This window comes from Nycticebus coucang, chromosome 18 (genome assembly GCF_027406575.1).
Source record: "Nycticebus coucang isolate mNycCou1 chromosome 18, mNycCou1.pri, whole genome shotgun sequence".
Classification (NCBI taxonomy): Eukaryota; Metazoa; Chordata; class Mammalia; order Primates; family Lorisidae; genus Nycticebus; species Nycticebus coucang.
Window position 1 is genome coordinate 40,794,372 of NC_069797.1, and position 15,366 is coordinate 40,809,737.

General features: G+C 43.3%; 1 protein-coding gene across 9 annotated transcripts in view; it reads left to right on the top strand.

Moving 5' to 3' along the window:
- Window positions 1-4,162: 4,162 nt before the first annotated feature.
- Window positions 4,163-15,366, top strand: part of BCAS3 (BCAS3 microtubule associated cell migration factor) — a 657,493-nt gene continuing 646,289 nt past the window's right edge. For 6 of the 9 annotated variants that reach the window (XM_053567926.1, XM_053567929.1, XM_053567928.1 and 3 more), the window contains exons 1-3: window positions 4,170-4,252; window positions 5,600-5,687; window positions 13,718-13,772. In XM_053567926.1, the coding sequence (XP_053423901.1) occupies window positions 5,605-5,687; window positions 13,718-13,772 (138 nt within the window). In that variant the 5' untranslated portion in view covers window positions 4,170-4,252; window positions 5,600-5,604. Of the gene's footprint in view, window positions 4,309-5,599; window positions 5,688-13,717; window positions 13,773-15,366 lie in introns of all 9 variants that reach the window. The other 3 variants (XM_053567923.1, XM_053567924.1, XM_053567925.1) reach the window with 3 other exon arrangements.

Below are 15,366 nucleotides of genomic sequence, written 5' to 3' on the forward strand. Positions count from 1 at the left end.
TCATGCTGGAGTACAGTGGCACAATCATATCATGCTGCAACCTTGAACTAGTGCACTCAAGTGATCCTCTTGCCTCAGTGAGACTACAGGTGTGCACCACCACCATACCTGTTTAATTTTTTTTCTTTTTTTTTTTTTTTTTTGTAGAGACAGAGTCTCACCCTATGGCCCTCGGTAGAGTGCCGTGGCTCCACACAGCTCACAGCAACCTCCAACTCCTGGGCCCAAGCAATTCTCCTGCCTCAGCCTCCAGAGTAGCTGGGACTACAGGCGCCCGCCACAACGCCCGGCCATTTCCCGGTTGCAGCTTGGCTGGGGCCGGGTTCGAACCCATCACCCTCGGCATATGGGGCTGGCGCCTTACCGACTGAGCCACAGGCGCCGCCCCACCTGTTTAATTTTTAAATTCTTTGTAGAGACAGGGTCTTGCTATGTTGCTCAGGCTGGTCTTGAATTTCTAGGCTCAAGAGATGGTCCTGCCTTGGCTTCCCAAAGTGCTAGGATTACAGGCATGAGCCACTGTGCCTGGTCAAAACTCTTACCCTACTTAGGGCATTTGTACTTGTGGCTTTTGTTTGGTTGTTTATTCTGAGAAGAGGGAGTCTCTGTATGTTGCCCATGTTGGTCTGGAACTCCTGGGCTCAGGCTATCCTCCTGCCTAACCCTCCATAGTAGCTGGGATTACCTGTGTGCACCCCTCAGTCTGGTTGTTCTTTTGGGCTGGACTGCTTTTTCCTTCAGAGTAACTTTTTCATATCATTGAAGTTTTTGTTCAAATGTCATCTGAAAAGTCTTCCCTGACCCCATTCTCTAAAGTAAGCCATTTACCACTTCTATGTGTCCAGGTTCCTTGTCTTTTCTTTTCTTTTTTTTTTTTTTTTTGAGACAGAGTCTTAAGTTGTTGCCCTCGGTAAAGTGCTATGGCATCACAGCTCCCAGCAATCTCAAGCTTTTGGGCGATTCTCTTGCCTCCGCCTCCCAAGTAGCTGGAACTACAAGTGCCTGCCACAACATCTGGCTATTTTGTTTTTGTTGCAGTTATCATTGTTGTTTAGCAGGCCTGGGCCAGGTTCAAACCTGCCAGCCCCGATGTATGTGGCTGATACCCTACCCACTGAGCGATGAGTGCTGCCCTAGTTTCTTTTTCTTCATAGTATTTAACACTACTTGTATTTCTCTGTTTTTGTGTTAATCTCTGTCTTCACACTAGAATGTAAATTCTCTGTTGGAGGACAAGTATATTGATTTGTCGATTTGTTCACTACTGTATCCCCAGAGTCTAAAACACATCTACACTAAATAGGTACACAAACATTTGTTGAATGCATGAATGAACTTGTGTACAAGTGTATTCTTTGTTGTTATCGTTGTTGGGACAGAGTCCCTGAACAGAGTGCAATGGCGTCATAGCTCACTGCAACCTCAGACTCCGGGCTGTGGGCATCCCACTGCCTCAGCATCCGTAAGATGCTAGGATTACAGGCACTTGCCGCCATGCCTGGCTGCGTTTTTCATTTTCTTAGAAGTGGGAGGAGTCTCACTCTTGCTCAGGCAAGATTGAACTCCTGAGCTCAAGCAATTCTCCCTTCTTAGCCTCTCACAGTGCTGGGATTATAGGTGTGAACCACCGTGCCTGGCTACAAGCATATTCTTTTTGGTTTTTGTTTGATTTTCCATAACTTTGTAGAAGAATAAAGAGTTATGGAACTTCACACATATAAAACAGCTATTTAAACTGAAAACCCTTATACAAATGCTGGTTATCCCATTTGTGATTATTACCTATTGGTCTTCTCGGACTTCATCTTTATTAGTGCTCTAGATCCTGGACAACATAAGAATATTAGTTATTTAAGTCAAATAAGTATGAAATTTTAAATACCTGTTGTGTGCTCAGAGCTGTTATGTGTTGTGGGGGAGTCAACAATGTAAAAGCCTTAGTCTATTAATGCCTAGGAGGAGTTCAACTTTCTGGTTGGGGAAAAACAAGATAAGCATAAGAGAGACACTCAAAAATTTTCCAAAGATAACAAAGAAGTAAGCTAACGATAGCAATAAGACGGGAAAGAATGTTTTATTTTTTAAGATACAGAGTCTCACTTTGTTGCCCTCGGTAGAGTGCCATAGCTTCACAGCTCACAGCAACCTCCAGCTCCTGGGCTTAGGCGATTCTCTTGCCTCAGTCCCCCGAGTAGCTGGGACTACAGGTGCCCGCCACAACGCCCGGCTATTTTTTGCTGCGGTTTGGCTGGGGCTGGGTTCTAACCCACCACCCTCGGTATATGGGGCCGGCGCCCTACTCACTGTGCTACCAGCGCCACCCAAGAGCAGAAAAAAATTTGAATATTGGAAAGATTGCTTTTTAGTGAGTTTAATATGTTAAACAAAAATTATAGGAGGGTATTGTTTTGGACTAAACTTCTGCACTAGTCTTCAACAGATAGACTAAAAATCAAAATATAGATGGGGCCTGTGGCTCAGTGAGTAGGGCACTGGCCCCATATATTGAGGGTGGCGGGTTTGAACCCAGCCCCATCCAAACTGCAATGAAAAAATAGCCGGGCGTTCTGGCGGAGGCCTGTAGTCCCAGCTTCTCGGAAGGCTGAGGCAAGAGAATCGCCTAAGCCCAGGAGTTGGAGGTTGCCGTGAACTGTGACGCTACAGCTCTCTACCGAGGGCGATAAAGTGAGACTCTTGTGTCTTAAAAAAAAAAAAGAAAGAAAATCAAAATGTAGTCATCTATGCTTACCAAACCCAAACTGAGTTATTTGCTCTTCTAAAAATTAGGAGAGAAAGCCAAATTAGCAAACAGCACAGTTTTAATCTTTGATTAGCATGATCATAAAGTTTGCCTTTTGACAAATGTAGGAAACAAGTCTTTTTTTTGTTTTTTGGGCTTTTTTTTTTGAGACAGAGTCTCACCATGTCACCCTCGGTAGAGGGCCATGGCATCATAGCTCACAGCAACCTCAAACACTTGGGCTTAAGCGGTTCTCTTGCCTCAGCCTCCCAAGTAGCTGGGACTAAAGGCGCCCGCCATAACGCCCGGCTATGTTGCCGTTGTCGTTGTTGTTGAGCAGGCCTGGGCTGGGGTCGAACCACCAGCCTCGGTGTATGTGGCCGGCGTCCGACTTACTGACCTACGGTCGCCGAGCCAGGAAACAAGTCTTGAAAGCTCCTCCACGCCGGATTTTGTGGAGAAGAAATAGATGACATTCATAGTTCTTTAATAGCCAGTGTTCAAACGTGAGGTTGATGAATGGCACACTTCTCAAGTTCTACTTATTGGCAGTGACTGAGCATCCAGATCAAATGAGTGGTTTCTTGCCTACAGCTATTTCCACAACCAGCCCCAGACGAACTTCAGCCAATTTGTTACAAACACTGCCAATTAATAAGCTTTACCCTCATGGAACTGTCATTAGCATTAGATTTGATAATACATAAGTGTTGTATATGTAGTATATGAAGAATCGTGATGAATGTTCAATAAATCGATATTCTAAGAAATGTAACCGATGAAATGACAACGGCGAAATCTTGAGCCTCAAAGATACTGAAGACGGACACTGAGCTAAGGAAAGAGTCAGGCTTAGTCTACAAACCTAACTCAAACGGACAAGATTAGCGTTCGCCTCGTTTACTGAGATCTAGAGACAGCCCAAGCTCCCGGAAGGTAAACACATTGTAAAGGGCGGGACAGGAGGCGGGCTGGAGGTGGGTGAGTGGCCAGTTGAAAGTGATTGGCAGCTGCCATGTCCACGTGCTCTGAGTTTCGAACCAGGTGTCGCGAGAATTCGATGTAAACAGACTCCTCTCCCTGTCCTCCGGATCCCAACCTGAGACGTTGGGCGAGGCGAACAGGAGTCTGGGGCACGTTGCTTTTTTTGACAGAAGCACAAAGGTGCTGTGTGCAAAGAAAAAAACACATATTTGTAATTTCTACCCTCTTGCTTGCGTTCGCAACCGAACCTGACATGTTAGCTTCACCCGAACTTACATACTGTTGTGTTTTCCCTCTAGTCCCAGCGGATTGGGTAAATTCTGGAGGCGGGTCCGCCTCTTTTCTACTTGCTGGTTGGCGAAGCTGACCTCCAAGGGCGGTGCTAGGCCATAGCCAGTTTGCTTCTGGGATTGGCTAGAGGGGTGGTTCCGCTGAGGCGTGGTAGGAAGTGGCAGCCGTCAATCATGCAGGGAGACTCCAAACAGTGAGCCTTGAGCTGGAGAGCAGCGTTTACCGGCGGGGCGGCCGGTGAGAGGACTGGCGGGGCTTTGGCTTTGGGGAGGCTTGGAGAGGACGAGAGGCAGGTGGCGTGAGGGGATCAGGTTGGGCTGGCAGGAATTCGACGGGGGAGAGGTGTCAATACTGTAGGGGGAGGGGAGAAGGCAAGAAGCCAGAGGGCGGCCAGGGGCAGCGGTGGCTCCTGTTGGAGGTTAAGTGGGTAGCGCTGTGTGAGTATCTTTCAGGAGAGTGGGGCCTGAGGGGCCGGCGAGGGTCGTCCTCAGGAGACAAGGCCTTTAAAGGACAGGAAATAGAAGACTGTGGTTTGAGAAAGAAAGGCTAGGATGAAAATGAGAGGTTTGAGGGACTGGAGGTGAAGGTACCCCCACAGGAACGGGTAGCTGGGCTATAGTTGGGGCAACGAGTGTTTTGGTTGTAGGAGGTGGGGTTCAGCAGGTTGGGAGTTTTCAGGTAAGGTGATGGTGCTCTCAGGATTAGATACAGGCTTTGTGCTTTCCTGAGCTTTGTTAAGAGGAGATCTTTAATATTGCTGTCAGTCCTCTTTTAATCTTAAGCAAGTAACTAACCTCCATGATTCAGAGCTCATTAGACAGTCTAGGATCAGGGTTTTTTTGATGTGACAGGAAAGCTTATGGGTCTTCTAACATCATATAAGTTTATGTTGCTTATTTGACTATTTACTAGTACTTACTAGATTTATTTGTTATTTATGATTAGGTTACAATGGGGTTAAAAATATGATTTAAATTCTGGCCATGCAGTCTGACTCATAGATTCCCAGCAGGTTTAGTGGTATCATGTCACTCTTTCACTGGGTGTTGAAATATTGTACTATGCGTATTTTCACATCTCAACCTACATTTTCAATCATTTCCTATCCCATGATCTGTTTATGTTAAGAAAGGAAAGACTGTGTTAAGTATACAATTAATGCCAAAAAAAAAAAAAAAGAAAGGAAAGACTTCAGTAAGTACCTTACTTGGTCTTGTGGTTCTGAGGCCTGATCATATGTATATATATAAAAAACATGTATATATATATACACATATATATAAATAAAACAAAAACAAAACCCAGTGCTCATTTTGGCAGTATGCATATATACTAAAATTGGAACACTACAGAGATTAGCATGATGAAAATTTTTTAAATTAAAAAGAAAAACCCTTCATGATACTTTGAAAATTTAAAATATGTAGTTTATCCTCTTCCTTTCTCTTTCTGGTTGAAAGGAATTCTTGGGAAGTTGCCTACATTTTAGGCATTTTTGACAAGGGATTTCTAGTGAGCAACCAGGAACCTTCCCTACCCCCCACAATAATGATCCATTTTTCCATTTTTTTGTTCTGGAAACAGGTTTTATGAATGAAGGTATGGCTACAGATTCCCCTAGAAGACCCAGTCGTTGTACTGGTGGAGTTGTGGTTCGCCCCCAGGCTGTCACGTAAGCACATTTCTGATATGCCAAATAGCTGAAGAAAAGATTGGTCAAAAAAAAGAAAAGATTGGCGGTGCCTGTGGCTCAGTCGGTGGGGCGCCGGCCCCATATACCGAGGGTGGCGGGTTCAAGTCTGGCCCTGGCTTAACTGCAACCAAAAAATAGCTGGGCATTGTGGCGGGCGCCTGTAGTCCCAGCTACTCGGGAGGCTGAGGCAAGAGAATCGCTTAAGCCCAGGAGTTGGAGGTTGCTGTGAGCTGTGCAATGCCACGGCACTCTACTGAGGGCTATAAAGTGAGACTCTGTCTCTACAAAAAAAAAAAAAAAAAGAAAAGATTGCTCAAAATAATAATGAATATTCAGGCATTGAGGTTTTCTTTTCTTTCTTTCTTTTTTTTGAGACAGAGTCTCAAGCTGTTGCCCTGGGTAGAGTGCTATGGCGTCACAGCTCACAGCAACTTCAAACTCTTGGGCTGAAGCAATTCTCTTGCCTCAGCCTTCCAAGTAGCTGGGACTACAGGCTCCTGCCACAACGCCCAGCTATTTTTTGGTCGTAGTCGTCATTGTTGTTTGGCAGGCCTGGGCTGGATTCGAACCTGCCAGCTCTGTTATACATGGCTGGCACCCTAGCTGCTGAGCTACAGGCGCAGAGCCCAGGTTTTCTTCTTGAATAGTGATTAGTTTTCTTTTTCTTTTTTTTTTTTTTGAGAGAAAGAGTCTCCTCAAATTCCTGGGCTCAAGAAATCCTATTGCCTCAAATAGCTAGGACTACAGGCACACACCACCAACGCTGGCTGATTTTTCTATTTTTTGGTAAAGATGGGGTCTTGATTTTGCGCAGGCTGATCTGGAACTCCTGAACTCAAGTGATCTCCTGCCTTGGCTTCCCAGAGTGCTAGGATTACAGGTGTGAGCCACCACATCTGGCCAGAAAAGTGATTACTTTTGTAGAAATCTTCTAAATATTGGCTTTAAAGGTTGAATAATTATTGTTGCCAAAGCCAAATCAAAATAAGGATCAGAAGGTTAAATATTTAGCATATTTATGGACTACATGGGTGGCGCCTGTGGCTCAGTGAGTAGGGCACCGGCCCCATATACCGAGGGTGGCGGGTTCAAACCCAGCCCCAGCTGAACTGCAACCAAAAAATAGCCAGGCGTTGTGGCGGGCGCCTGTAGTATCAGCTGCTCGGGAGGCGGAAACCCAAGAGCTAGAGGTTGCTGTGAGTCCTGTGACATCATGGCACTCTACTGAAGGCGGTAAAGTGCAAAAAAAAAGAACACTATGCTAATTCCTGAAGATCAGTGATTTTCAAATTCCAGGTTTAACAAATTAGTGGGTATTAAGTCAATATAATGGGTCAGGATGGTATTTAGAAAAATGAAATAGGCTGGGTACAATTGCTGATGCCTATAATCCTAGCACTCTGGGAGGCTGAAGTTGGGAGGTTCTCTTGAGTTCGGGAGTTCCAGCCCAACCTGAGCAAGAGGGAGATCTGTATCTACTAGAAGTAGAAAAATTAGTGGGGCACTGTGAAAGTCACCTGTAGTTCTAGGTACTTTGGAGGCTGAAGCAGGAGGATCACTTGAACTCAGGAACTTGAGGGTGCTGTGAACTAGGCTGATGCCATGGCACTGTAGCCTGGGCAACAGAGTGAGACTATTTGAAAAAGAAAAAAAAAAGAAATAGCAGGCTGGGCTTGGTGGCTTATACCTGTAATCCTAGCACTCTGGGAGGCTGAGGTGGGTGGATTGCTTGAGTACAGGAGTTTGAGACTATTGTGAGCCAAGAGTGAGATGCTCCTTTCTAAAAATTGCTGGGCATTGTGGTGTACTCCTATAGTGGGAGACAGGTATGAGGATCTCTTGAGCCCAAGAGTTTGAGGTTGCTGTTAGCTATGACACCATGGCACTCTACCCATGGTAGAGGGTGACAAAGTGAGACTGTCAAAAAAAAAAAATAGCATATAATAGACAATGCAGCTGAGAGCTAGTATTGTTTTGTGACATACTTGTAGTTATATGCATTTATATATATTTACTAAATCATGATATAAAATGTATCTTTTACTGTAGGTTTCAGTCAGAAAGTTTCAAAGGAAGTGTCAATACTTTTTTATATTTTAGGCATTCATCAACAAAGACTGTCTATATTTAGTAAGTAGTTTATGATCCAACATATCTTAAAGATGTATGTAAGGTTAAAGATTCCAGCAAAACAGCATGAGTATTTAGAGGGGGTATTTTAATGATCAGAAAAGGTCTAATTAGGAAGGTAACATTTATAGTGTATCCTTTTTTTTTTTTTTTTTAAACTCTTAGGCTTAAGCAATTCTTTTGCCTCAGCCTCCCGAGTAGTTGGAACTACAGGTGCCTGCCATAATGCCTGGCTATTTTTTTTTGTTGCTGTTTAGCTGGCCTGGGCCGGGTTCGAACCTGCCACCCTCGGTGCATGTGGCTGGCGTTGTAACCACTATGCTATGGACACTGAGCCATTTATAGTGTATCTTTAAAGGCAGAATAGAATTTGGGCACTTAGAGTCAAGGATACATTTTAGGCAAAGGGAATGGAATCTATTTCCCAGGTGTGGGAAAGGCCACAGCTATTTTTATAAGTGAAATGTAGTTCTGATATAGGGAAGTTGACCTATTTAAAGTAGATTGGGATAGACAATTAAGACCTTCTATAACTGGCTGAGGAGTTAATACTTGTTTTCTGCCTTTTAAAATGCTCTTGCTAGGGCTGGGACACAGTGGCTAATGCTTGTATTCTTGGGAAGCTGAGGTAGAAGGATTGCATGAACCCAGGAGTTCAAGGCTACAGTGAGCTACGATTGCATCACTACTCCAGCCTGGGTGACAGAAACCTAGTCTCTAAAAATAAGAGAATTAAAACTTTAAAAATGCTATCAAGATATTTTGAGTTATTTCTTTTAGGCAGTTTAGCATTTTACAAAAAGATTGATTGCCTTTTCAGACTAACAGAAGTACATGGATGATTATGATATTTTACTATAATACGTCACCCCCTAACCCCCGCTATATTTCTTTGCTAACTGTGGGCCCTGGCACCAAATTGAGCATATTATTTAGCTGTGAGTTTAGTAATGTTTTATATCTTCATTTTATTGGCAATGAAACTAAATTGGAGCCGTTAAAATGTCCTTATAATACCCAAGAAGGAGAGGCTGGATCAAATGCAGGCAGTTTGTGTCACTTATGTGGTATTCTATGCTGTTTCATCATATGGTATTCAAAATGTATTGCGTTTTGTTTGTTATGTGATACGTAATTTTAGTGGTTTTAAAAAATTATTCAGTACTTTTTTTCTTGAGACAGAGTCTTACTCTGTCACCCTCCGTAGAATGCCATGATGTCATAGGTCACAGCAACCTCAAATTCTTGAGCTCAAGCAATCCTCTTGCCTCAGCCTCCCGAGTAGCTGGGACTATAGGTACCTGCCACAACACCTGACTACTTTTTGAGATGAAGTCTCGCTCTGGCTCAGGTTAGTCTTGAACCCATGAGCTCAGGCAATCCACCCGCTCTCAGTCTCCCAAGTGCTAGGAGTATAGGCATGTGCCACCAAGCCGGGCCATTCAATATTCTTTTAACAAATAATGCTTGAGCATTTATTCCCAGTCTAAGAACTGGCTTCTAGAGTCTGGAAATACAAAGTAAACATGAGAGATGGATTCCTTTGCATAATGGCACTTTTTTTTTTTTTTTTTTTGAGATAGAGTCTCACTATGTTGCCCTCGGTAGAGTGCTATGGCATCACAACTCACAGCAACCTAAAATTCTTGGGCTTAAGTGATTCTCTTGCCTCAGCCTCCTAAGTAGCTGGGACTACAGGTGCCCACCACAGCACCCAGCTATGTATTTTGTTGTAGTTGGCATTGTTGTTTAGGTAGCCCGGGCTTGGTTCGAACCTGCCAACCTCCGTGTACGTGGCTGGTGCTGTAACCACTGTGCTACAGGTGCTGAGCCAGAAACAAGTAAAATAATTATAGGCTATGATCTGTGTATGGTGTGCAATGATAGAGAATGACAAGGGGGAATACACAGATATTAGAGTGTCTCTTAGGAGGCAACACTTAAGCTATAAATCTGAAAGAAAGGGGAGAGTAGGTATGAGAAGGAATATAGGCAGAAAGAAATGTGATGTAAAGGTATTGGCTCAAAGAAGAGCTTGGTGTATTCTAGGAAATGAGGTTGTATATGGCTGAAACAGAGTAAGTTAGGAGAATAGTAAGAAAATGAGATTGGAGAGGTAGGTATAATTTTTTTTAGGTCTTATCAATTTTTATAGATCTCTATGGCATATTGCATTTTTATAGGATTCAAGAGAACTCAGAATATTTCTTCAAGTCTAATTTTCACATCTCCTGGAATGAATTTGACTTAGTATTTTGAAGAAATTGTTTTTCTCACCTGGGCATAGTGGCTCACTCCTGTAATCCTAACACTTGGGAGGCTGAGATGGGAGGATCACTTGGGGTCAGGAATTCAAGACCAGCCTGAGCAAGAAGGAGACACCTTGTCTACAAAAAGTAGAAAAATTAGCCAGATGTGGTGGTGTACACTGGTAGTGCCAGCTACTCAGGAGGCTGAGGCAAGAGGATCACTCAGGCCCAGGAGTTTGAGGTCATAGTGAGATATGACACCACTGCACTCTAGCCTGGGAGACAGAGCAAGACACTGTCTCAAAAAACAAATCCTCCTCAAAACCCCTGTTTTTCTCCACTTACTAATATACATATATTTCCTGTTTAAAAAATATATATGTGTGTGTATACATATATATTATATACACAGATATTTTTTGAGACAAAGTCTCACTATGTTGCCCTCAGTGGAATGCCATGGCGTCATAGCACCCCCAAACTCTTGAGCTTAAGCGATTCTCTTGCCTTAGCCTTCCAAGTAGCTGGGACTACAGGTGCCTGCCACAACACCCGGCTATTTTTGTTGTTGTTGTTGTCATTATTGTTAGCAGGCCTGGGAGTGTTCGAACCTGCCAGCCCCCAGTGTATGTGGCTGGCACCCTAACCACTGAGCTACAGGCGCCAAGCCAAATGCCTGGCTATTTTTTTTGTTTGTTTTGTTTAGCAGGCTGGGGCTGGGTTTGAACCCACCAGCCCCAATGCACGTGGCTAGTGGCCCAACCACTGAACTACAGGTACCCATATATATTTATTTTTTGAGATAGAATTTCACTTTGTTGCTCGCAGAGCATTGTAACGTCATAGTTCACAGCAACTTCAAACTCCTGAGCTCAAGAGACCCTCTTGGATCAGCCTCCCTGTTAGCTGAGGTTACCGGCACCCACCACAAAGCCTGGCTATTTTTTAGAGACAGGGTCTCGTTCTTGGGCAGGCTGGACTGGAACTCCTGAGCTCAGGCCTCCCAGAGTGCTGGGATTTTAGGCATGAGGCACCTGCACCCAGCCTTTCTGTTAAATTTTTTTTTTGCAGTTTTTGGCCGAGGCTGTGTTTGAACCTGCCACCTCCGGCATTTGGGGCTGGCACCCTCCTCCTTTGAGCCACAGGCGCTGCCCCTTTCTGTTAATTTTTTGAGACAGAGTTTCACTTTGTTTCTTAGGTGTTATAGCTCACAGTAACATCAAACTCTTGGGCTCAAGCAGTCCTCCTGCTTCAGCCTCTTAGGTATCTGGGACTATGGGCACCCACCACAATGCCTGGTTAGTCTTTCTATTTTTAGTAGAGATGAGTCTCGCTCTATTTTTTTTTTTTTTGAGACAGAATCTCAGATCGTCACCATTGGTAGAGTGCTGAGGCATAATAGCTTCAACTTTTGGGCTTAAGTGATTCTCTTGACTCAGCCTCGCAAGTAGCTGGGATTACAGACTCCTGCCACAACTCCTGGCTGTTTTTAGAGATGGGGTCTTGGTCTTGCTCAGGCTGAACTCAGGCAATCCACCTGCCTCCGTCTCCCAAAGGGCTAGGATTATGGACGTGAGCCACTGTGCCTGGTCCAAGGTCTCACTTTTTTTTTTTGAGACAGTCTCACTTTATCGCCCTCAGTAGAATGCTGTGGCTTCACAGCTCACAGCAACCTCTAACTCCTGGGTTAGAGGAGTTAGAGGTAGCTGGGACTAGAGGCTCCTGCCACAGTGCCCGGCTATTTTTTGTTACAGTTTGGCCAGGGCTGGGTTTAAACCCGTCACCCTTGGTATTTGGGGCCAGTGCCCTACCTACTGAGCTACAGGCACTGCCCCTGAGGTCTCACTCTTGGTTAGGCTGGTTTTGAACTCCTGAGCTCAAGCAATCCACCCGCCTTGCCCTCCCACCAGAGTGTTGGGATTACAGGCATGAACCACCACTCCTGGTCTTGTTTATTACTTGTAAGGCTGAGCTCTGTGGCTGATTCCTAGCACTCTGGGAAGTGGAAGCAGGTAGATAGCTTGAGCTTGGGTGTTGGAGCCCAGTCTGAGCAAGAGGGAGACCTCATCTCTAAAAATATAGCTGGGCATTGTGGTGGGTGCCTATAGTCCCAGCTACCTAGAAGGCTGAGGCAAGAGGATCGCTTGAGCCCAAGAATTTGAGGTTGCTGTGAGTTATGACATCACAGCACTCTACCCCAGGCATAGAGTAGACTGTTTCAATAAATAAATAAGTAAATAAATGAATAGATAAATAAATATGTTAATTGGGGTCTGTGCTCAGTGGCTCATGTCTGTAATCCTAGCTATCTGGGAGGCCAAGGTGAGAGGATTCCTTGAGTTCAGAAGTTCCAGACCAGCCTGAGCAAGAGCAAGACTCATTTCCACCCCAAATTAGAAACCTTTGCTGGGCATAGTGGGTGCCTGTAGTCCTAGCTACTCAGGAGGCTGAGACTGGAGCATCCCTTTAGTCTAGGGTTTTGAAGTTGCAGTGAGCTGTGATGATATCACTGCATTCTATCCAAGGTGACAGTGAGCCTCTGTCTCAAAACAAAACACCCCACCCAGAAAAACAAGCCATATTTGTGTATGTGTATCCATATATATATATAAATTCTTCATGATTTTTCACTTCAGTTTTATGCATTTTAATGTTTTCCTATGTCTGTGCCAAACATGTGAGTTGTAATGCCTGCATGTGCAGCAAAATGCACACTCATTTGCTACCTACAGGTAAGGAACAAAATTCATAACAAATTTAAAGATTAGTTCACTAAATACTGAGTCAACAGCACCAGTTCTACTTGCTCTAAGTTGGGCATTCTCTAACTCAAGAAGCAGGTCCTACCTTAGCCAGATCTTCCATCTGTCATCACTCTTTCAAATACAAGTTAGAAATTATCTCTATCAAATTAGGTGAGTGAGACTTTTTTTTCATTTTCTCATAAACTAGTACCACAGTAAATATGACTTTTTTTTTTTTTTTTTTTGTAGAGTGCCGTGGCATCACACAGCTCACAGCAACCTCCAACTCCTGGGCTTAGGCGATTCTCTTACCTCAGCCTCCCGAGTGGCTGGGACTGTAGGCGTCCGCCACAATGCCCAGCTATTTTTTGTTGCAGTTTGGCTGGGGACAGGTTTGAACCGTTACCCTTGGTATATGGGCCTGGCACCCTACTCACTGAGCCACAGGCACCATCCAGTAAATATGACTTTTAAAAAGAGATAATGTTAAAAGGCCAGGCATGGTGGCTGTCAACCTTAATCCCAGCACTTTGGGAGGCTAATGTGGGAGGATCCCTGGAGCTCAGGAGTTTGAGGTTGCCTTGAGCTATGATGAAGCCACTGCTGCTTAGCCTGGGCAGCAGAATGAGACCAAACAAACAAGAACAAAAACCTTACCCAACAAACAAGATAAGTTTTAAAAATGTTATAAGATAATTTGCATTTAAATAACATATGCAAAGACTCGTGAAACCAGAAAATGGTTTAGCAGAATTATCAAGTGATAAGAGTTGGCCTTTTTTTTATTGTTTTATTATTAAGAATGACTTTATGAGGACTTTAAGTAGAGTTTTTTCATAGTCTGTGCTAAGGTCTCATGAATTTTATCCATTTCGCTCTTTTCCAGAGAGCAGTCTTACATGGAAAGTGTTGTGACTTTTCTACAGGACGTTGTGCCACAGGTAAGTGTCTGTGTGTAATTTCAGAGATAGTAGATTTTGCCTTTGGCCAGGGAACCTCTGAAATGTTCTGTTTTCTAAACTTGACACTAGTATCAGCGGCTTCAGAAAGGCTTCTGATGTTTTAGCCTCCTGAGCATGGGAAGCACAGTTCTTACTGCATACATGCACCTCAGTGTTGTGATGACGATAGTATAACTATTATTCCTTAGGACTTGTTCTCCTGAGGGGAATCAAGGTGAGGTATTAGTAGAGAGTTGAGATTTGGGACTCTCTAGCTGAGTTCTAGTTCTAAAATCTTTCTTTTATCCTACTTAATTCTTGCCTGTCTGAAGTGAGAAATGCAATGTACACTCTGTACTTAATTAGATATTAACTCAATATCTAGCACAAATCCACATCTCTTTTATGTTGAGCAGCATTTTTAAGTTAATATTCTAACTTAAATTAAGCCTGCTATAGTTCCCTTTATGTAAATGTGAGACTAGCCTTACTAAGATCATATTCTTGCCCATAATTAAAGTATCACTTGGCATACTTGTTAAAAGTGGTAATAATTTCCTGTCTCAGAGAGTAGCATCTGACACATTGGATTTGAGGTTGTGTCTAGTAACTTTTGTCTATAGTAAGAATCTCAGTTGCTGGCCCAGGGTAAAGAAAAAAAAAAAGGAATGTCAGGTAATTCTTATGAAACAGGAGCTTTGGGAAGCACTGTTCTAGTCAAACTACTAAAGGAAAAGGTTTCCATGTTTCCTCCTTGTGGTTATGCCACTCTTCCCTGACTACCATGGTATCTGTAACTGTACTGTTCAAAAACAACATTCACAGAACCAGTCTCAGTTTTATGTGAGGGTCCTAGGAACAAAATGCCATGTTAACCATAGTGGAAGGTAAATTAAATCCAGTTGGGGAACATCAAAGAAGGTTAATGAATGACATGCTGTTTTAATCGAGGCATAGAGCAGAATAAAACCCAACTTTGATAAATTGAGTGGATATGTGATGGGGACCAGGCGATCATAGTAGGCGTTTTGTTTTATTTGGCAGAAAAATTGTAACTTAATATTTTGCACATTGGGCTTAGCGCAGCTTAGTGATTGAGAGCACAGACTTTGATATTATATTTGGCTTTATATTTCAGGTCTACATCTTACTAGTTCTGGACAAGTTACTGAACCTTTCTAAACATCTGTGCTTTTGTGTGTAAAATATTCATTATAGGTTTGTTTTGAGGCTTAAAGGATATCATTTATATAAAGCATAAAATAAAGCAAAGCAGATATTAAGTAGTCTTTGTTGAAGGAGACTAGAGATCCAGGGCAGAGATGTAGATTTATGATGTACAGTCAATAGTCTAAATGATCAGATGAGCCAAAGACATTGTAAATTCTAAGTGACAAAGTCACTTTAAGAGCTACTGACCATATTTTGCTTAGAAAGCAATAGTAAGAGAACTTTTTTGTTATGGCATACATTTTCCTTACTGTTGGTTGACATGAGAACAGTGCTTTCTTTCTTTTCTTTTTAGACAGTTGCTTGTACTGTTGCTCAGGGTTAGAGTGCAGTGGTGTCATCATAGCTCACTGCAACTTTAGGC